General features: G+C 39.2%; 7 protein-coding genes and 1 non-coding gene across 8 annotated transcripts; 5 read left to right on the top strand and 3 right to left on the bottom strand.

Moving 5' to 3' along the window:
* Nucleotides 1–21: 21 nt before the first annotated feature.
* LOC106292579 (serine-threonine kinase receptor-associated protein) lies at nucleotides 22–2,144 on the bottom strand. Its single transcript, XM_013728193.1, has 8 exons — nucleotides 1,948–2,144; nucleotides 1,727–1,852; nucleotides 1,444–1,579; nucleotides 1,210–1,291; nucleotides 887–1,062; nucleotides 669–806; nucleotides 443–582; nucleotides 22–372 (listed from the first exon to the last, which is right to left on the bottom strand). The coding sequence occupies exons 2-8, from the start codon at nucleotides 1,827–1,829 to the stop codon at nucleotides 140–142; spliced, it is 1,008 nt and encodes a 335-aa protein (XP_013583647.1). The 5' UTR covers nucleotides 1,830–1,852; nucleotides 1,948–2,144; the 3' UTR covers nucleotides 22–139.
* Nucleotides 2,145–3,906: 1,762 nt separating this feature from the next.
* LOC106294745 (boron transporter 4) lies at nucleotides 3,907–7,880 on the top strand. The gene is made up of 13 exons (XM_013730385.1): nucleotides 3,907–3,994; nucleotides 4,567–4,758; nucleotides 4,850–4,932; nucleotides 5,109–5,301; nucleotides 5,394–5,532; nucleotides 5,626–5,958; nucleotides 6,052–6,225; nucleotides 6,306–6,401; nucleotides 6,479–6,595; nucleotides 6,661–6,998; nucleotides 7,079–7,358; nucleotides 7,451–7,570; nucleotides 7,660–7,880. Exons 2-13 carry the CDS (start codon nucleotides 4,646–4,648, stop codon nucleotides 7,699–7,701), a joined length of 2,028 nt encoding a protein of 675 aa, XP_013585839.1. The 5' UTR covers nucleotides 3,907–3,994; nucleotides 4,567–4,645; the 3' UTR covers nucleotides 7,702–7,880.
* A 124-nt stretch (nucleotides 7,881–8,004) lies between these two features.
* Nucleotides 8,005–8,076, top strand: TRNAW-CCA. The gene has a single exon. It is a non-coding gene; the product is annotated as a tRNA-Trp (tRNA).
* Nucleotides 8,077–8,296: 220 nt separating this feature from the next.
* On the top strand, nucleotides 8,297–12,115 carry LOC106344393 (periodic tryptophan protein 2 homolog). Its single transcript, XM_013783783.1, has 7 exons — nucleotides 8,297–9,856; nucleotides 9,954–10,205; nucleotides 10,304–10,396; nucleotides 10,562–10,933; nucleotides 11,009–11,353; nucleotides 11,487–11,714; nucleotides 11,795–12,115. The coding sequence occupies exons 1-7, from the start codon at nucleotides 8,297–8,299 to the stop codon at nucleotides 11,963–11,965; spliced, it is 3,021 nt and encodes a 1,006-aa protein (XP_013639237.1). The 3' UTR covers nucleotides 11,966–12,115.
* An 85-nt stretch (nucleotides 12,116–12,200) lies between these two features.
* Nucleotides 12,201–13,839, bottom strand: LOC106294746. Its single transcript, XM_013730386.1, has 2 exons — nucleotides 13,688–13,839; nucleotides 12,201–13,191 (listed from the first exon to the last, which is right to left on the bottom strand). The coding sequence occupies exon 2, from the start codon at nucleotides 13,181–13,183 to the stop codon at nucleotides 12,404–12,406; it is 780 nt and encodes a 259-aa protein (XP_013585840.1). The 5' UTR covers nucleotides 13,184–13,191; nucleotides 13,688–13,839; the 3' UTR covers nucleotides 12,201–12,403.
* A 4,214-nt stretch (nucleotides 13,840–18,053) lies between these two features.
* Nucleotides 18,054–19,080, top strand: LOC106295849 (acidic leucine-rich nuclear phosphoprotein 32 family member B-like). The gene is made up of 4 exons (XM_013731842.1): nucleotides 18,054–18,160; nucleotides 18,234–18,345; nucleotides 18,432–18,494; nucleotides 18,681–19,080. The coding sequence occupies exons 2-4, from the start codon at nucleotides 18,301–18,303 to the stop codon at nucleotides 18,870–18,872; spliced, it is 300 nt and encodes a 99-aa protein (XP_013587296.1). The 5' UTR covers nucleotides 18,054–18,160; nucleotides 18,234–18,300; the 3' UTR covers nucleotides 18,873–19,080.
* Nucleotides 19,081–19,208: 128 nt separating this feature from the next.
* On the top strand, nucleotides 19,209–20,048 carry LOC106295848 (late embryogenesis abundant protein 1). The gene is made up of 3 exons (XM_013731841.1): nucleotides 19,209–19,298; nucleotides 19,415–19,480; nucleotides 19,561–20,048. The coding sequence occupies exons 1-3, from the start codon at nucleotides 19,236–19,238 to the stop codon at nucleotides 19,747–19,749; spliced, it is 318 nt and encodes a 105-aa protein (XP_013587295.1). The 5' UTR covers nucleotides 19,209–19,235; the 3' UTR covers nucleotides 19,750–20,048.
* LOC106295847 (probable amino-acid racemase) lies at nucleotides 19,891–21,540 on the bottom strand. Its single transcript, XM_013731840.1, has 2 exons — nucleotides 20,389–21,540; nucleotides 19,891–20,320 (listed from the first exon to the last, which is right to left on the bottom strand). Exons 1-2 carry the CDS (start codon nucleotides 21,094–21,096, stop codon nucleotides 20,051–20,053), a joined length of 978 nt encoding a protein of 325 aa, XP_013587294.1. The 5' UTR covers nucleotides 21,097–21,540; the 3' UTR covers nucleotides 19,891–20,050.
* Between the last annotated feature and the right edge of the window lie 360 nt (nucleotides 21,541–21,900).

Here is a 21,900-nt window from a genome sequence, read left to right as displayed (position 1 = left end):
CATACTGTGAACACAGGAGAATAAGTGTTCATATTTATTTATTGGAAAGAAGATAACAGGCCAAACTTGTAAGCCAAAAAAAAACTGAAGGGATCGTTGTCTTCTATTGTTATCATAAAAGCTAAAACGTAAGAATGTTTCATTTGGCTTCTGCAGCTTTCTCACTGATACGTAGACTTTCAGCTTTACGCACAACCTCCTCCGCCACAAGCTTCACGTTACCACTCTGATCACTCTCCTTCTCCTCATGGTTCACTGAACCAACAACCTCCCATATTCTGACCGTCCCGTCTTCTGATCCTGACGTGTATGACTCCCCTCCTGGCGAATACCTCACGCAGTGCACTGGTCCGTGGTGACCCTTGTTACACCCTGCATTCACCGGATTGGCTTATAAAGACTTACACACCGATTCCAAAATAAAATTCTTCAAGAAACTTACCAATCTCTTCTCCAGTTTGGAAATCAAACCTATGGACCCACATGTCTTCTCCTCCAGCAATGAAAGTGTTCCCGTGTTTCGGTTCCAAGGATGCCGATTCAATGTTGCAAGGCATCTCATAGCTCTTCAGCAATCCAAAACTAGGAGAGCAAGAGAAAAGCTTTTAGCATAAAGAGGACAAAGAGAAACAATTAAACTGTAGCTGTGGATGCTATCAGAAACTTACTTATTGGCGTCCCAAAACTTAACACTAGATCCATCAGCAGTAGTTATGTATCGCCCATCCTGACTTACTTCAGCACTAGTCACAGGGAACTTAGTTTCTAATGTTTGAACAATCTTGTCACTTCGAATGTCCCATAACCTACAGAGAACAAAAGGATGATGAGACAAGGATTATACTTAGGGACTGAGTCCAAACGCAGGAACGATGTGGTGACATACCTAATGTCACCGGTATCTGTGCAAGAGCTCAGGATAGTATTATCACTGTGAAGCCACTCGACGGTTCTGATTGAACCAGGAGAACCTCCAACTTCTTTTGGAGGTGCGTCTGGGCGATTCATATCGAATATCCGAAGAATCTTCTCCATTCCACCGGTGAGCAAAAGGTGAGTGTCCTATAAAGTAAAGAGTTGTGCATTAAGACCACAACAGAACAAAAAAAAAAATGAACACCAAATCCCACCATCCATATCCCTTATATCAAACCACTTGGCAAGGGATTCGAATCAGTCTTTTGCTGGGAAAGATACAAAAAAGCTTACCTCTGAGAAGGCACACGCACGAACAATGTGCTTGTGTTCAAAGGAGTGCAACTCATCTCCAGTCAATGCATTCCATATTTTCCTGATATATTGTTATCATGACAAAGAAAAAGCCTTAAATGCCATCAAACTCGGTTAACCATTTTCTCTGGAAGCTTTAAGCAAACAAACCAATCACTAGTGGCTATTACACTTACAAAAAAAGACTAAATGGTTAAACAAAGAAGAACATACGCAGTGAAATCAGCAGAAGCAGAGGCAGCACGCATAGCATGTTTATCAAGGCTGCAACTCCAAACTGCTCCTTTATGTCCTTCAAATGTCCCTATCCAATCACCTGTCTCCCCATTCCTCAACATTGGGTTCGAATCTGAATAATCAATCACAAAAGTCAGCTAAAGAGTTACAACAATCTCAAGACACCATGAACAAGACAAGATCATGGATATGTTTAATTACTAATCGATCGACCCTGAATCAAATCAGGATCGGAAACAAACAAACAAAAAGATCGTACCTTTGCTGGCGCTGATGAGGAAGAACCCATCTGGAGTCACCGGACTGTAAGAAACGTCGACGACGGGACGAGAATGCCCGTGGCATACTAACGGAACCCCCATCTTTTCCTTTCTCTCTCTATTCGCTAATGAAAAAAACAAAATCAAAAATCTAAATCAATCAGACAACAATCGATTTGTTTTTGTCCGAATCGGGATAGATCTTAAAGTAGCATGATACCCGACAAAGAGTGCCGCTGAGGACCAAACCGGAGTGCTTAGATCGGTAAGAATGTATGATGAACCTGCTCCCCTTGAAGAGGATCACACTTTAGACTTTTTTTTTTTTTTTAATTGTAAAGACAAGTGAGAGAAAAAGGAAATGTTAAAAGAAAGGAACGACTTTTTTTTTAATGGCCTTGATGCAGAGAGGAACTCACGGAGACGATGATGGTCGTTAAAAGTTTAGAAACCAGAGACATGAAACCTTTTGTAATTTACAATTTAGGGCTTCTATTTAGTAGTATTAGTGATATGGCCTCGTGGTTTCAAAGTAATTCCTTTAACAGCTCATACTTTAATAATTTTGTTAGTCGCTCCCCAATTTCCTGAGAACTGAACTTCAAGTTCAACCAACCTTACTGTTTGTGTTTTTACGAAATGTGTTTTTTATAAATATGTTTTTGATGGGTTGACACAATGATTGATTAATATAAAATGATTTATACACAAGTATATGCAGAATTTCATAAACAACACACCGACGAAAACATACCTAATGATCTCATGGTACGGCGTTTAGAATCTTGAGTTCTTTTCATACATAGATTTTAACTATTTTTAAAATGATGTTGACCCATGAGCATGTAATTATCTTAAGTATTATGTTATTAGTCAAGTATTATAACTCTGGATAGCACTCAGTGATATTATATAGTTGGTTTAGTATTATAACATGCATGTAGTTTTACAGCTTCACTCAAATCTTATATATGGGCTATAACCATGTAAGCTTTACTTGTTCAGTTATTTGTTTATAACATATTTGAATGTTAATGTCACTTGAAAGACATAAAGTCCGTAGCAACTTGGTCATGTAGCCAGTTTGTAAGTACATTGAAAGCCTAAAACTCAATTTGCTCGTTTTGTATAATCTGGATTGAAGTAAGAACTAAATACATATACTGACAATGGCAACTTCTTTTTTTTTAGAACTAACAATGGTAACTTGCACGACTTGCACGGGGCAGTGCCATGGGCGTTGGAGATAAATAGGAGTGCGTTATTCTTCAAATATGTCAGGAGTGAGTTTTGGTACAACAAATGTAACTTTATTAAAATGTGTGTGCGTGCCCGTTTCTACCACATAAAAACATCTCTCCACCCACTCCAACTACCTCAAATTATTTATATATGCGTCTCACAAACTTTGCCATATGTGGTACGTAGCATCATCTTAGTTTTGTTTTCTAATCTATATAGAGATGTTGAAACACAGAGGAAATACTGTGTTAAAAATTTGATAACAATAATGTAATTACTATGGCTTGTTTTTTACCCAGTAAAAAATTAGTAGGTTGATACATGTTTTAATGTAATAACACGTATATGTTTTTTTTTATCTTTCAAATACTTATTCTCTGTAAGATTTGGATGCTATAAATAAAGAGGGAATTGGAGAAAATGATGAATTTAACTTGGAATTTTTTTGAGAAACTTTATGTTGGAAAATGCGATAAGGTTGTTTGATTTTGGATAATATAGTAGTAGAAGAATACATTATGGGACCACTGATGTGACGATGAGAAGGAAAATTAACAATGTGCAACATTTGTATTTTGACTATAGCAATTTAATTGGAAGAATATATATGAAAACAAGATAAAGGAAACAAATTTGAAATAAATATATTACTTCTAGAATTTTCTTAAGTAAACTAATACTCCTTTGTCAACAAAGGAATAAACAAATTTGTAGGAAAAATAACTATTTTTCTTTTCGTCGACACGATCTCCTGGGAAAAGAACAGAAGGGAGTTAAAGCGTCACGATCACCAGTGTAAGAGTCCACCACTAAATCATTAACACATGTCAGTAGGCCCAACAAAAAATACATATAAGTGGGCCCTCGCTAGTTCTCAATTGCTACGTCTATAAATATTAGCAGAAAGACATTGCCCTCTACCCAAAAAAAAAACCCTATTAATCGCCACACATTGCTGTTACTTTCGGCTCCGGCTACGACTCAGCCTCGAACCTCTCAGTCTCTCACTTCCTTCTGATTCCACGGTAAAAGACAACTTTTAGATGCTAATATCAATGTCGAACCTAAAGAAAAAAAGAATATCAAAACTAATGTTTTGTTCTCGTGTTGGTTAAAAGAGGAGTAGAAGTAATTTAAGTTTTTTTTTTGACGAATAGAAGTAATTTAAGTTGAACAATGGATATTAAGTTTTACTGAGTTGATTGAAACGTTGGAATTTCTTTTTATTTTTCTTTTGAAAAATTCGTTGAAATTTTTTAGAGAAGAGACGAAAACAAGAGACTATTAAGTTATTTGTCAAAAAGAAGAAGAAATCATTATTTTTTCGCTAGTTATGTGCATCGTGCTGTTTCTTCAATTGGTATTAGGCACATTGCGTTTTCCCTGTTCTCACAAAAAGAAAATAAAATTGACATTTACTGATACAAAAACGAAAGCTATGAAATTCCTCTTTTGTTATTGGTTTGAAAAAGACTGAATTCATCACAATTTAGGGGGAAAATATAATATAAAAATTGATTTTATCAGAGTAAATGCAAGATTTTGAAGTTATTGGTTTATGTTACAAATTAGTATATAACTTCCCTTTGTAGTGCAGGTCATTAAAAGCACAGACCAGAGGCTAAGAATCAGAACAAAGCAACAAGTTCTGGAGTCTCTGAGTGATTCTCTGGAAGATGGAGAAAGAGATCAGCTCAAAGAGGCCTTTTAGAGGGATCATAGCGGATCTCAAAGGAAGAGCCTTGTGTTACAAGCAAGACTGGATCACTGGTCTCCGTTCTGGTTTCGGGTACTTTGACCTAACTTTTCATGCATCCCTTAAAACTTTTAGATTCAAGAACAAAGCTGTGAATATTTTGTTGCTGTTTGGGATTTTACAGGATTTTAGCACCAACAACATACATATTTTTTGCATCTGCGCTTCCGGTTATAGCCTTCGGAGAGCAACTCAGCCGCGACACAGGTCTGTTTCTTGCAATTTTCTCACTGGTTATGTTCACTTCTGTTTGTTGGAACATAAGTCTTCAAGTTGCAAACTTTTGTTCTGTTTTTTTTATGGAGTTTTAACTTCTTTTTATTGGCATTTTCTTGAGAAAAACCGTATTCAAAGTTTTTTTTTTTTTGGGGGTGTAATTATAGACGGAGCGTTGAGCACGGTAGAAACGTTGGCATCAACAGCGTTATGTGGAGTGATACACTCAATATTAGGAGGACAGCCGCTGTTGATACTTGGAGTTGCAGAACCAACTGTCTTAATGTATGTTTACTTGTACAACTTCGCTAAAGGAAGACCAGAACTTGGCAAAGAACTCTACTTAGCTTGGGTGGCTTGGTAATCACTTCTGAAAAACTCTTTTTTTTTGGGTAAAGCTATATATGAATTTTTTAAATATTTGAATGGTTTTGTTGTTTGCTTAATTGAAGGGTTTGTGTATGGACGGCTATGTTACTGTTTATGATGGCCATCCTCAACGCGGCTGACATCATTAACCGGTTTACGAGGGTTGCTGGTGAGCTGTTTGGTATGTTGATCTCCGTTCTGTTCATCCAACAAGCCATTAAGGTACAAAGACCAAAAAAAAAACTCAACCGCCTTTGAATTGGTTAATTTTTAAGTCAAAGCTTACATGTATGTCTTGTAATGGAATTGTTACAGGGTATGGTGAGTGAATTTAGTATGCCAAAAGAAGGGGACTCACAACTCGAAAAGTATAAGTTTGAGTGGCTATACACAAACGGGCTTCTCGGACTCATTTTCACGTTTGGCCTTCTCTACACTGCTTTGAAGAGCAGAAAAGCTAGGTCTTGGCGATATGGAACAGGATGGTACAGAAGCTTCATAGCGGACTATGGAGTTCCTTTGATGGTTGTTGTTTGGACAGCATTGTCTTTCACCACGCCATCGAAACTCCCCTCTGGTGTCCCGAGAAGACTCTTTAGTCCACTTCCGTGGGACTCTGCTTCTTTAGAACACTGGACTGTCATCAAGGTTACAACACACAAAAAAATAAAACATTTCATTTAAGATCTTTGGTTTCATTATATGAGCCTCTCTTAAGAATTGGCTTTCGGTATGTAACAGGACATGGGGAAAGTCTCTCCAGGATACATTTTCGCGGCGTTTATACCAGCACTGATGATTGCAGGACTCTACTTCTTTGATCATAGTGTTGCCTCGCAGCTCGCGCAGCAGAAGGAGTTCAACCTCAAGAACCCTTCTGCGTATCACTATGACATTCTCTTGTTAGGCTTCATGGTATATGATAATTAAACTCTCTATACTTTCTCTGCAAGCTAACCTCTACAACATTGAATCTCAACCTGTGTGTTCTCTAGACGTTGATCTGTGGATTGCTCGGTCTGCCTCCTTCCAATGGAGTCCTCCCCCAATCTCCTATGCATACCAAAAGCCTCGCTGTTCTCAAACGACAGGTTTGGTTATTACTTTAAAAATCAACGCTCAGTATTCTGACCAAGCTGGTCTTGATGAACCTTTGGTTTCTCTTCAGTTGATCCGGAGGAAGATGGTGAAGACAGCCAAAGAAAGCATCAGGAAGAGAGCAACATCTTCTGAAGTGTACGAGAACATGCAAGAGGTCTTCATAGAAATGGACAAAAGCCCTATTGTAAGTAGTACACTTCTGATTCACTCTCATTGACTTCAGAGTAATAATATTTTATCTAATTACAGGCTCAGACAAACAGAACAGTGATACTTGAGCTGCAAGATTTGAAAGAAGCGGTGATGAAGAGCAACGAGGACGAAGGAGAGAGAGAAGAGGAGAGTGGTTTCGACCCAGAGAAGCACTTGGACGCTTACTTACCCGTACGAGTCAACGAGCAGAGAGTGAGCAACCTTTTACAGTCACTCCTAGTGGCAGGTGCAGTCTTGGCCATGCCGGCCATTAAGCTCATGCCGACTTCAGTTCTATGGGGATACTTCGCTTACATGGCCATCGACAGCCTCCCTGGAAACCAATTCTTCGAGCGCATGATGCTTCTCTTCGTCCTACCAAGCCGGAGATTCAAGTATGCATGCACTCTCAAAATACCCTTTCTTGTTATTCAAGCAAAGACATGTGACTGAAGATTTTGTGACTCTTTTACAGGGTCTTGGAAGGAGCACACGCGTCGTTCGTGGAGAAGGTTCCTTACAAGTCAATGGTTGCGTTCACAATCTTGCAGATAGTCTACTTTGGGATATGTTACGGAGTGACGTGGATTCCTGTGGCGGGAATAATGTTTCCGGTTCCTTTCTTCCTCTTGATAGCCATCAGACAGTACATTCTCCCCAAGCTGTTTAACCCGTCTCATCTCCGAGAGCTCGATGCGGCCGAGTACGAGGAGATCCCAGGCACTCCTAGGGACCCGCTTGAATTGTCTTTCCGGGTATATATACCTCTTGTCTTTGTCATGTATGACGTTTATTAATATCTAAGTTTGTGGAACTAATGCATGAGTTAACAACCTTGGTGATCTAGGCAACTGATACAACGAAAGGCGTCCCAGAGAATGATGCTGAGATTTTAGACGAGTTAACGACGAGAAGAGGGGAGCTTAAAGTCCGTACACTTAGTCTTAATGAAGACAAAGGCAACCAGGTTTATTTCTTGTATAGATCCATTATTGAGTTGAATCTTTAACTTTGCATGATGACACTCATGTTACGTTGTTGAAAACCCTCATGCAGATTTATCCCAAGGAAAAAGTGCAAGCAGAGGATGAAACATGAGTACTACGAGACAGTCAGTGATGTAATAACCAAATGAATATACCATTTTTCCAGTTATTTGACCACATAGTATTTGTTTGTAGATCAAAAACATAGATGACATGTGGCTTTATTCCTTCTTATTAAACATCCATATGTTCTTCTTAGCAGTAATACAGAAAATTGTTTGTTTCAGTTACGTTCCCCTTGTCATTTATTAAATTTGTACGAATTCAATTTCACACAACGTATATTCGAGCTTCTTCGTATGAACATTGAATTTATAGTGGATATAAATAATGTAAATGCTATAACAAGCACCAAGGATCCGTGGCGCAATGGTAGCGCGTCTGACTCCAGATCAGAAGGTTGCGTGTTCGATTCACGTCGGGTTCAAATCCCCGAATCTTGGTCCTTTCCTTTTTTTCCTTTTTTCCTTTTCTGTACCGATAATTAAACCGTAGTATATATAGAGATCAGAAATAAATAGAGAAGAAGGGTTCTGCGTCGAAAGCTAGATTGAAACCCTCGCTCGCTTAAACCCTAACGCCGCAAAACTTCGCCGCCGGCATTTCCATCCTTCCTCTCCCCAGGTTTCGTCAACGATCCTCAAGCCATGAACTACCGCTTCCAGAACCTTCTCGGCGCTCCCTACAGAGGCGGAAACGCCGTCATCACCCAGAACACCCAGCTCATCTCCCCCGTCGGCAACCGCGTCTCCGTCACCGACCTCACCAAGCACCACACCGTCACCCTCGAGCTCAGCACCTCCACCAACATATGCCGCCTCGCCGCCTCCCCCGACGGCACTTTCCTGATGGCCGTCGACGAGAACAGCCGGTGCCTCTTCATCAACGTCCCCCGGCGCGCGGTGCTCCACAGGATGACCTTCAAGGGGAAAGTCGGCGCCTTGAAGTTCAGCCCCGACGGCAAGTTCATCGCCGTGGGGGTGGGCAAGCTGGTGGAGATTTGGGAGTCGCCTGGGTTCAGCCGAGCGGCTTTCCCCTACAGAGGCGGAAACGCCGTCATAACCCAAAACACCCAGCTCATCTCCCCCGTCGGCAACCGCGTCTCCGTCACCGACCTCACCAAGCACCACACCGTCACCCTCGAGCTCAGCACCTCCACCAACATATGCCGCCTCGCCGCCTCCCCCGACGGCACTTTCCTGATGGCCGTCGACGAGAACAGCCGGTGCCTCTTCATCAACGTCCCCCGGCGCGCGGTGCTCCACAGGATGACCTTCAAGGGGAAAGTCGGCGCCTTGAAGTTCAGCCCCGACGGCAAGTTCATCGCCGTGGGGGTGGGCAAGCTGGTGGAGATTTGGGAGTCGCCTGGGTTCAGCCGAGCGGCTTTCGCCTTCCAAAAGGTGAGGACTTTCGCTAGCTCTGATGATAAAGTTGTCTCCTTGGAGTGGAGCTTGGACTCTGAGTATTTGCTTGTCGGGACTAAGGATTTGGCTGCGAGGCTGTTTTGCGTTAGGAAGTTGAAGGGGGTCTTGAATAAGCCTTATTTGTTTCTTGGTCATAGAGATTCTGTTGTGGGTTGCTTCTTTGGTGTTGATAAGATGACTAATAAGGTTAATAGAGCTTTCACTATTGCAAGGGATGGTTACATGTTTAGTTGGGGGTACAGTGGTAAGAATGAGGCAGAAGAGGAGCCACTGTCTCCTGATACTCCAGAGAGGGGTGATGAAAGTGATGGTGCTATTGGCACTGATATCAAGAAACGTAAAGAGTATGAAGGTAGAGGTCGTGAGGATGAGGGTGAAGAAGGAGATGAGGAAGAGTATATGCATAGGGGGAAATGGGTTTTGTTGAGGAAGGATGGGTTTAATCAGGGATCAGCAAAGGTTACAGCTTGTGACTATCACCAGGGGCTTGACATGGTTGTTGTGGGGTTCTCTAATGGTGTATTCGGGCTTTACCAGATGCCGGATTTCATCTGTATCCATCTCTTGTCTATCTCTAGGGAGAAGCTGACAACGGCTGTTTTCAATCAGCGTGGTAATTGGCTGACCTTTGGTTGCGCGAAACTTGGGCAGCTGTTGGTTTGGGAGTGGCGGTCCGAAAGCTATATACTGAAGCAGCAAGGACACTATTTCGATGTGAACTGTGTCACTTACTCATCTGATTCGCAGTTCTTGGCTACTGGTGCTGATGATAACAAAGTCAAGGTATTAAAAATATCAAAGACTTCATTGTATTGTTCTTTACCTTGATTCTCATCTACTTCTGAAGATGACAATCATCTTTTTATGTTGCATTTTACAGGTGTGGAACGTTGCATCAGGATCATGTTTCATCACCTTCACAGAGCACACTAATGCAGTTACCGCTCTTCATTTTATGGCTGACAACCACTCCCTCTTAAGTGCATCTCTGGACGGCACTGTTCGTGCTTGGGATTTTCGAAGATACAAGAACTACAAAACGTATACAACCCCTACACCCCGGCAGTTTGTTTCCTTAACAGCAGACCCCAGTGGTGACGTCGTCTGTGCTGGGACCCTAGATTCATTTGAGGTAATTCAACTTAGCCATTAGCTGCTTCCAGTCACAAATTCCAAAATCACAGTCTCTTTTGGTAAGGTGAATCACTTTTTTTACTTGTCTATGTGCAGATTTTTGTATGGTCCAAGAAGACTGGGCAAATAAAGGATATTCTAAATGGGCATGAGGCTCCCGTTCATGGGTTAATGTTTTCTCCCTTAACGGTAAAATAAATTCATTTTGGTTCAAATATATTTTGTTTCTTGGCTCAAAACAATTATGTGAATACTAGCTAATGACGTAGAAATGTTTTGGGATTATGTATATTTCTTGCTTACGTTTGTTATAACGTTCATGACTAATCTTGATCCATGTTTCTTTCTCTGCAGCAAATTTTAGCTTCATCTTCATGGGACAACACCGTTCGGTTGTGGGACGTGTTTGCAAGCAAAGGCACAGTGGAGACGTTTCAACACAACCACGATGTTCTAACAGTTACTTTCCGTCCTGACGGCAAGCAGTTAGCCTCGTGTACGCTAGATGGGCAGATCCATTTCTGGGACACAGTTGATGGTGTGTTGATGTACACCATAGAGGGGCGGAGAGATATTGCTGGAGGTCGCAACATGACTGACCGTCGGTCTGCAGCTAATTCCAGTTCTGGAAAGTGCTTTACAACATTGTGCTATTCCGCTGATGGAAGCTATATTCTAGCCGCGGGAAATAGCAGATATATTTGCATGTATGACATCTCGGATCAGGTTAGCTAATTCTCTTGGCCTCAAATGTTTAAGCTCGTGCTTTGCTTATCAAACGCCTGCAATATACATTTTCAGGTTCTGTTGCGTCGTTTTCAAATATCCCACAATCTCTCGTATGATGGGGTTCTTGACTTCCTGAACTCCAAGAAGATGACAGAAGCAGGGCCAATGGATCTAATTGAGGATGACAACAGCGATGAAGAAGATGGCATTGACAAACAGTCTCGTGGGAATTTGGGTTATGATCTACCTGGATCCAAGCCTAACCGCGGCAGGCCCATCATCCGGACCAAAAGCCTCAGCATTGCCCCAACTGGGAGGAGCTTTGCAGCTGCAACAACGGAAGGTGTTCTCATCTTTTCAGTCGACGAGTCCTTCATCTTTGACCCAACCGATCTTGACATAGATGTGACACCAGAGGTGAGCCTTTTGTAAATCGTTGTTAATGTGTCAGGTTTCTTGTATGTATTAGTTCTATAAGCTCGTGATGTTCTTTTTTAGCTTTGATTATTGGTTTTTAAAAGACAAAGGTAAAAATGTGTTGTTTGTGTAGGCGGTTGAGGATGCGCTAAAGATGGGTGAAGTGGTCAGAGCACTTGCTTTGAGTATGCGTTTGAATGAAGACAGCTTGATAAAGAAATGTATCTTTGCTGTCACCCCCGCTGACATAAAAGAGGTTGCAATCTCTGTCCCTCAGAAATACTTAGAAAGGCTTATGGAAGCTTTGGTGGATCTGCTTGAGAACTGTCCTCATCTGGAGTTCTTACTTCACTGGTGTCAGGTATGCTCGCTTTCCTTTTCTTCCGTTACCCAAACTGCTCATAGCTAATCAAACGTCTGTGTGTTTCTTTATTTGTTCAGGAGATCTGCAAGGCACACGGAAGCTCTATTCAGAGAAACTACAGAAACCTACTACCTTCACTGAAGTCACTGCAGAAGGCAATCACCAGAGCACACCAGGATCTGGCAGATATGTGCTCTTCCAACGAGTACACGCTTCGCTACTTGTGCTCTGTACCAAACAATCATTGATTATGTTTTATTATGCAACCTCATCAGAGGCATCTGTAACTTGAAATTTTCTTCTTCCTGTTGGGGAAAACATATTGGATATATGAGTTTCTATTGCAATTACAAAATGTAACTGAAATTTTTCTCCCTTTTGGTGGAAACATTTTTGATCTATCGAGTGTTGAATGCAGTAACAAAATGGAGCTCACTACTTTATCAATCTACCGTAATGCAAATTGCAACCATAACACAAGTATGAAAAAATGTGGTTTTTTTTTTTATTTAGACAAATTCTATTGGATACTTGACTAAACATAAACATTAATACAAACAAAAAGTAAAAAACTTATGCCTAGAACAAGAGCTGATGTCCCTATAAAACCTAAACACTGAGAATACATTTTGGATAAAAGAATCAAGAGACATCAAAACTTTGATCGGCACTACGAGAAATCTTCTTCACGGAGTCCACCTAGGATACATGGCTCCATGGAACTCAAGCTGGGACATGTGAGCCGGGTAACTGGGGGCACTTGCTTGTCCCCTCACACCAATGAAAACATCGTGCATGAAAGCATCAAGGTTGAGATCAATCATGTGATGATGATGATGATGGTGTGGAAGCTGGTAGAGATGTCCGGCCAACAATCTCTGCTCCGCTTCCCATCTCTGACGAGCGTTGATCATCTCAATGAACTCCGCTCTTTCCACTTCCTCCCACATGTGGAGATGCTCCCAAGGGTCCATCTTCGGAGGTGTGAAACCCGGATGCTCAGCTTTCAAGTGAGTCTTCAGCTGAGAATAAGTCCCAGAGAACTCGCACTTGTCCATAGAACAGCACCTCGGTTTCGCATTCATGAACCTCCGTGCGCTAGTAGACTTCATCGTCCCGTGAACCTCTCCTCTGCAGTACGGACAGCTCAGAGTCTTGCCATTGCTGCAGCGGCTTGCGTTCTTCTTGTTCCTGCGGTACTGCTTGAAGCAGTTGGAGTGACGCGCGCTTGTGTCACACATGTAAGCGCGGCAGCCTTTGGAGAAGGAAGAGCACTGCAAGAGGACGGCATTGTGCGGCGGCTCCATGCAGATCACACACCTCACATCCTCCCATTCACTCACGTTCTCTGGCTCGAGAGGTGACTCGGCTTCCTTTTGTTTCTTGCTCCGACAGGAGCGAAGCGGGTAGGGAGACACCCTGTTCTTGTTGCTTGAATCCGGCAAAACCTGTCTTTCCTTCAGCATCTCGCACACTGAAAGCAACACAAAAAAAGGAGTTAATTCGAATCCAGAGGACCAAATATCAAAGGCTAAAGACTCAATAATGCATCAAACAGGACAAGGAATAGCTCAAATGTGTAATTGAACACGAGCTTAGTCTCCTACCGAACGTTACATTAACCACATATGATAAATAATTTAAACTCAAATCAATCGGTCAATAAAAATTTGAAACTATTCACTTATCATAAACAGTGTTAATGACTTCTGGATCATCTAAAAGACGGATAAACATTCGATTCTGAAAAAAAGATTTCTAAGCAGAAAACAGATCAATTCAATTTCGATGGAAATTTTTGCCCAGGAAATAAAAATAAATAAATAAGCAGGACGTGAAATTGAATGCTCGGATCACAACCACCACAAACAGCTAAACGACAGAACATCATCGGATCAAAGAGATTCACCGACGAGTTAACCATCAATCGCCCAAAGAAAGAAGAAAAAGGTAAAAGAATAAATTAATACCTCGCCGGAGAAACGAAAGAGAGAAAAGGAGAGAGAGAGAGAGAGAGAGAGAGAGAGAGAGAGAGAGAGAGGGTCGTAAAGAAGTTACGTATGAAACGGTGAAGATGAAAAGATTATTGGATACGCGTGCGTGAATATGAGATTGCCGGTGAGGCTCTCTTGCCTTTTTATAGGCGTCGAGACGTCTTTTCAGACATGACGAAACTGCCCTGCTGTGTTCTGTTCGTGTAAGTCCACCCTCTCTACTTTCCTTGCCATTTTTAACACATTTGTCTTTTTGACTTTCTTTTTCCCGTTGCTTTTCTTTTTTAAACGGCTTATAAAGTTTTTCTTTCAATACGTGTCCTCCTTACCAAAAATCATATTTAATTCATATAAATCATAAGCTATTATGGTATTTCTTTTTCATTCAAATCTACTAGGAATAATATATATTTAGACTTATATGAAAATGGTTTGTTTTTATACGGTCAAACATAACATATAACCAGTCATATTCTCTTTCTATACATATCAATAAAATAAAAACAAACATAGTATGTAAAAGTTTTGTGGTTATCTACTCTCAAATATTTTTTTCATTTGTTGGGATCCATTTGTAGATGATGTTTTTCAATTATCCTATTCAAACCGATTTAGAATACAAGTTTTATAGGTAGCTTTATATGTCTATACATGTTTTTTTAAAACATAACAACAAATCATATAAGATCATAACATTAACTTTTGGATTTTATATTTACTATTTTAAAATATCCAGAATATTTGTTTGGTCCTCTTTCCAAAACTATGTTTTTTTTGTTCTCTGCATCTTTTTAAAAATATACTTTTTATATGTTCTATCGGCTAATTCGGTTAGTTTCGAAATGAATATATTTAATGTTACATAGATTAAAAAACGTATCATTGTGTCTGATCCAAATTTGAAATATCTTCCAATTACTATAAAGGATGGACCGATTGTGTGTTACGGTCCAAATTTCATAACATATGCTATGTTTAAAATATTTTTGTGATCCTATTTCCAAAACTATGCTTCGTTGTTCGATGTATCTTTTTAAAAATATATTTTTATAGGTTTTATCGGTTAATTCGGTTAGTTTCAAAAGGAATGTGTTTAATGTTACATAGATCAAAACCGTATCATTTTGGCTGATCCAAATTTCAAATATCTTACAATTAATACATGGGTAGACCGACCGTGTGTTACGGTCTAAATTTCGTACATATGCTATGTTTAAAATATTTGTTTGGTCCTCTTTCCAAAACTATGCTTCTTTATTCTCTGCATCCTTTTATAAATATACTTTTTATATGTTCTCGGCTAATTCAATTAGTTTCAAAAGGAATGTGTTTAATATTACATAGATAAAAAAACGTATCATTATGTATGATCCAAATTTGAAATATCTTCCAATTAATATAAGGGGTGGACCGATCATGTGTTACGGTCCAAATTTCATAATATATGCTATGTTTAAAATATTTTTCTGGTCCTCTTTTCCAAAACTATGATTTGTTGTTCTCTATATCCTTTTAAAAATATACTTTTATAGGTTCTATCGGCTAATTTGGTTAGTTTCAAAAGGAATGTGTTTAATGTTACATAGATCAAAAACGTGTCGTTCTGTCTGATCCAAATTTGAAATATCTTACAATTAATATAGGGGGTGAACCGACCGTGTGTTACGGTCCAAATTTCATACATATGCTATATTTAAAATATTTTTTTGGTCTTATTTCCAAAACTATGCTTCTTTATTCTCTGCATCCTTTTAAAAATATACTTTTTATATGTTCTATCGGCTAATTCAATTAGTTTCAAAAGGAATGTGTTTAATATTACATAGATCAAAAATGTATCATTATGTCTGATCCAAATTTGAAATATCTTCCAATTAATTTAGGGGGTTGACCGGTCGTGTGTTATGGTCCAAATTTCATAATATATGCTATGTTTAAAATATTTTTCTGGTCCTCTTTCCAAAACTATGCTTCGTTGTTCTCTGTATCCTTTTAAAAATAATTTTTTTTATAGGTTCTATCGGCTAATTCGGTTAGTTTCAAAAGAAATGTGTTTAATGTTACATAGATCAAAAACATGTCGTTCTGTCTGATCCACATTTAAAATATCTTACAATTAATATAGGGGGTGGGCTGACCATGTATTACGGTCCAAATTTCATACATATGCTATGTTTAAAATATTTTTTTGGTCTTCTTTCCAAAACTATGCTTCTTTATTCTCTGCATCCTTTTAAAAATATACTTTTTATATGTTCTATCGGCTAATTCGATTAGTTTCAAAAGGAATGTGTTTAATATTACATAGATCAAAAACGTATCATTATGTCTGATCCAAATTTGAAATATCATCCAATTAATTTAGGGGGTTGACTGGTCGTGTGTTACGGTCCAAATTTCATAATATTTGCTATGTTTAAAATATTTTTTTGGTCCTCTTTCCAAAACTATGCTTCTTTGTTCTCTGTATCCTTTTAAAATATACTTTTATAGGTTCTATCGGCTAATTCGGTTAGTTTCAAAAAGAATGTGTTTAATTGTTACATAGATCAAAAACGTGTAGCTCTCTCTGATTCAAATTTGAAATATCTTACAATTAATATTAAGGGGTGGACCGACCGTGTGTTACAATCCAAATTTCATACATATACTATGTTTAAAATATTTGTTTGGTCTTCTTTCTAAAACTATGCTTCTTTATTCTCTTCATCCTTTTAAAAATATACCTTTTATATGTTCTATCAGCTAATTCGGTTAGTTTCAAAAGGAATGTGTTTAATGTTACATAGATCAAAAACGTATCATGATGCATGATCCAAATTTGAAATATCTTCCAATTAATATAAGGGGTAAACCGATCGTGTGTTACGGTCCAAATTTCATAACATATGCTATGTTTAAAATATTTGTTTAGTCTTCTTTCCAAAACTATGCTTCGGTGTTCTCTGTATCTTTTTAAAAATATACTTTTTATAGGTTCTATCGGCTAATTCGGTTAGTTTAAAAAAGAATGTGTTTAATGTTACATAGATCAAAAACGTGTCGTTCTGTCTGATCCAAATTTGAATTGTCTTACAATTAATATAGGACAATCTAAATTTCATGCATATGCTATGTTTAAAATATTTGTTTGGTCTTCTTTCCCAAACTATGCTTCTTTATTTTCTACACTCTTTTAAAATTATTTTTTTATAAGTTCTATCGACTAATTCGATTAGTTTCAAAAGGAATATATTTAATGTTACATAGATCAAAAACATATAATTATGTTAGATCCGAATTTGAAATATCTTCCAATTAATTTAGAGGGTGGACCGATCGTGTGTTACGGTCCAAAATTAATAATACATACGTTATATTGTTTACATGTATTTTCTCGTTTTGGTGTATGTATAATTGTATATACATATAAACTTACATTTTAAAGTATAAGATTATTTTACATACGTGCAAATACATGTCTAGTAGAAACGTACAAACTACATACCGTTACGCAGGTGAAGGAATTAGCCTGCGTTAAAATCAAAACCGACAGGCTTCCAACTATTTTTAGAAATACTTTCATTCAAAATTTTCTCAGGGGAGAATAGGTATTGAGGAAAACGTGACAATACCATTTGCTTGTTATAAAATTAAGCGAAAAAACAAAGCATTTATACAAAAACATAGCTGGGAACAGATTGCACAATAAACTCAGCCCAACTATTCAGTCATGTCGGCCCAATAGAGAAAAAAAAAAGAATACTTCAACCCCCAACCTAATCGAACCCGACCCGTAGCTTTTAACTCTGTAGTCGTGGGAGGCTAAACCCTAAACCCGCGTAGTCGTCTCTCTCTTTCCGCTTCTCACGTCCACGCCGCCGACCATGGCCAAAGAGAAACTGAAGCCTCTTCCCACATCTGACGGAGGTTTGCTTCACTCTCCGATTGCTCAATTTCACCTCTCCGCATGGCGTAACCCCCTTTCCTTTTATTTTCTGTGAATTCAACAGGTGAAATCGCCGAGAAAAAGAAGCATAAGAAGAAGAAGAACAGGAAGCGAGCTGAACCCGATCCCGATCCCGATGTGCCTTCGACAAGAGAGCCGCGTGATTCCGGTAACAAAGATTGTTGAGTATAAAGCTAGAGGTTTTTCTATGGGCTCAGATCTTACATTAGGGTTCGTGTTTCTTGATATATACGAATGTTAGGTGTTGATGAAGATAGAGATGGAGGGGTAGTAGAGGATGCTCACAACGAGCCAACGATGGGTGATAAGTTTGAGAGTCTTCACTTATTAGAGGGAGAGAAGCATCTGTTTTCTTTTTCCCTTTTTTTTTTTTTTTTTTTATTGATTGTTTTTGTTCTCTCGGTTTATGTTTCACAGGTGATTGCTAACTCCGTTGCTAAGTTGAATTCAGCAGAAGTACTCAAGCTTCTTAATTCCCTTCTACCAATACTACAATCTAGGTGAGAGTTTTGATCTGTCTATGTGTGTTGTTGAAGCTGATTTTAAACTTGTGATTTTTATTCTTTATTGCAGGGGTGCGGTTTTAGCTTGTGCGATTCCGTGGATAAAGTGTCTGTTACTTACTCATTCCAGTGGGATTATGTCTCAAGAGTCATCCGTGCTCGCTTTGAACTCCATGTATCAGGTTTGGAACTGCTTATTAGTAAGACAGAACGTAAGTAAGGATAGATGAGTGATTAATATTCTATTTGATTCTTTTTGTTTGTGCAGCTCATTGAATCACGGGTTTCAACCCTTCACACTGCCGTTGAAGTTTCAAGCAGCTTAGACTTGGTATGTATTGCATTCCCCTCGAACGTAGAAACAAGAATTTTATTCCATTAGATTTTGGTGTTTGATTCCATTGATCGCTTTGGGAATTAAATAACGCGACAAAAGTTCTGAGCTCGCTTTGCATCGATAAAGTTGATTAGGACTGTGTGTATGTTACTGATTCGTCATTGATTGTGTTAATGGTAGCTTGTGGACGATTTGGATGATGAAGAAGAAGAAGATGAAGGTCCCCTTATCTATGAGGACAAGGACACTGATGATGAAGAGGGACAAGGACCAGATGAAGCAATGGAAACAGATGAAGATGCAGACGAATCAGAGGATGAAGCAGCTGATGGTGTCAACGAGTTTGAAGATTTTGACGACATGAGCGATTGAGGAAAGACTCCTGGAAACGGAAAAAGTTTTGATTTGCGTGAGGCTGTTTGGTTGTTAGAATCTTAAGAGTGGGTCTAAAAGGTGCAGTCTCACGTCAAAAAGTCTCCGCATGAATTCTCTAATACGTAATGGTTGTTGTATTGACTAGACTTTGTTTTGAGAAAGAGTTTTATTTTTTCATATAAGTAAAAAAAGAAATTGACGTGGATATGGAAGGTAAATGTAAATACGGGTGAAAAAGTCAAAAGCCTGGTTGAGAAAATGATGGATCATAAAAGCGAAAAGCCTTCCTTGAAAAATGGAACACCAAGAAAAATTTTGTTTATAAAGACAGCTGACATTGTTTGACAAGAAAAGTAAGAAATGGCGAGCAGACAGGATGAGGAGTTCAGTGTGAGGGCCGGCCAAATCGTGGGCCAAGCACATGTCAGTGGTCTTGTTCAATTTCCCCACTACTTGTGACTTTTTGCATTCATATTAATTAGTGTTCGTATGACAAAAAAGATTTATGTAACGTGGAGAAAACTGATGTTTGGTATCAGGTGAAGAGGGCTGAGTGCAAAGCAGACAACACCAACTCTTCTCAAGCATCAAGCTTTCTCCAGGAGGTTAACTAACACATCAACTCTACATGTTGTTTTGAATTTTCTTTCTCTTTGTTAAAGATATAAGAATGGTGATTAACCAGAAAGGAGAGAAAGTGAAGAGCATGGCACATGACGCATCAGAGGCAGTGAAGAACTCATTGGGGATGAACACTGACAACAAAAACAACAACAATAACAATGAATATAAGAACAAGAACCCTTTGGACAATAAGAATCCTAACAACACAACCTGTCCAAGCATGCCTGGTCATCCTCCTGCCAATATTTAAAAACTCATATTTTGTCTTTAATCTTTTATAATTTCACTAATAATTGTCTGTAATAAGGAATATTACACAATGTATCCAAGCCAACACATGTTCAAACTTATTTGGCTTTAGACATGTTCACACTTGTGTTGGATCCCAACAAATAAAAAGACTATGGTATTACTTTTGGCAATGATGTTCTTTCTATTTGACACACACCGGTCCCCACCAGCTATTTTCTTTTCACATACACGCACATCCACAAAGTCCAACTATATATACAATACACAAACTTCAACTATGGATTCATTCCTTAAGATCATCATAGATTCTCTGCCCATTTGATGGCAGACCTTGCAAGTGCATCCATTGGATCAGCACACTTCTTCAGCAGAGGATCATCCCCTGGCAAGAGTTCCCTCATCTCATCTGACCCTAGCACCACCACATTCACCGCCTGAACCAACAGCACCTGCAATGCTATCCTCAAAAGGTTCCTTGCTCCTTCCATGTCATCTCTCTTCATTGCTTCTATAGCTGGGATCACAGTGTGCTCCATTGTCGCCTTGTCTGGAAGCACCGCCTCAAATCCCTATTTACAAAAAAAAAAATCAGACAAAAAAAATGATAAGAGCTAATGGACACAACATGAACACTCACATTGTTCTGTAGTCTCTCCTGGTAGAACCCTGCGGATAACGTGGCACTTGACGCCATCACACCTACACGCAGAGAGTTCCCAGCTTCAAGAGGCTTCATCTTGGCCTCTTCAAGCTCTTTGACAATGCAGTCACCCATGTGAAGCATAGGAACTGAACTCCCTTCACAAACCTCATCGTACCATGTATGCGCGATATGACAAGGCATTAAGATTAGTTTAGCTCCACACCTCTCAAGAGATCTCCTCTTGTTCCTTAGATTCTCCACAATCTGGTTTTGATCCGCTGGAGTGCGCTTTACTCTATGGTAGAGAGAAGGGTAAGAGTTCTCCTCGTATAAGAGTAGCTCCTTGTTGAGTTTAGGATCCGAGCAAAGCACAAAGGGCAAGGAGCTCTCACCATCTTTTGAGCTCCAATCCTCGAGTTTCCTAACGAAGTTGAGAGTGGAATCAGTTGAAATGCCTCCGATAATCCCCACCGTGCTGGCCTGCCTGAGCATAGAATCTGCATGGAGACTGTTCAAACTGCCTCTTGAATCAAAACCCTTTATGGACTTGGGAAGATTGTTGTTGCTTTCGTCCATATGCAAGAGGGTTGAAGACGGTGGCGTGGCGAGAACACGACTCAGTCTTGTCTTGCATGATATCCTCTTAGAGAACCATACCTGAGCTAAACCATGAGATGGGATTGTGAATATCTGAAGAGACATCACCAAGCTTCTGTCTGAATATCTGAAAGTGTAACTAAGATTCTAGAATCTATAACATCCACTCACTTTCTGCACTACTTAGTGCTCCTCATTAAGACAGAAGCAAACCTCTAGATGAATCAAGAAACTTTATATATAGAAGATTCTTTTGGAAAAGAAATCTATATTCTATTCAAAAAAAAAAAAAAAAAAGAAATCTATGTAACTCATTGAGCAGAATGAGTGATTGCCTTTATGGTTTTAGATGGTAGAAACAAAAAGGAAAGAGTACTAAAGTAACAGGTGGGGGCATCATAACAACGGTCTCAAATGAATCTAATGCTTGTCCATCTCTATCATCTGAATTGAGAAACGGACCAATAGTAGTCGCATCAAGTTGAAGTGATGAAAAATCACCTCAAAATGTAAGGCGATGGAATCAAGGAGAAGGTGGTGGTCTGTCTCTGTCTGGTTCTTTTTTCGGTTTCTTGAGATATTTATATATAAATATATTTCCTAGCACAACTTGTGGGTTGTCTTTGTTAGGTGGATTCCTTTGCCTTCTTGTTTGCTACTGATTCTTCACATGGTACGTCACATTCTTCTTGTCGGTTACTGATTTCTCCAGAGAGACGTGTCGTGTGTTTGTAAGAGATGTACTGCTGCAACATGGAGGGGATGGATGATCTTCTGAAGTTTCTTTGCTCACTTGTACAAAAGAGAGAGAGCTTTTTACTGAAGGAGAATTTTTTAGAGCAGCAATAACATATTCAACTAGGATAATACCTGCGCAAGTGAGTTTATTTGTATATATTATCGATAGTT

Source organism: Brassica oleracea, chromosome C5 (assembly GCF_000695525.1).
Source record: "Brassica oleracea var. oleracea cultivar TO1000 chromosome C5, BOL, whole genome shotgun sequence".
Taxonomy (NCBI): Eukaryota; Viridiplantae; Streptophyta; class Magnoliopsida; order Brassicales; family Brassicaceae; genus Brassica; species Brassica oleracea.
This window is presented reverse-complemented; position numbering and strand designations above follow the sequence as displayed.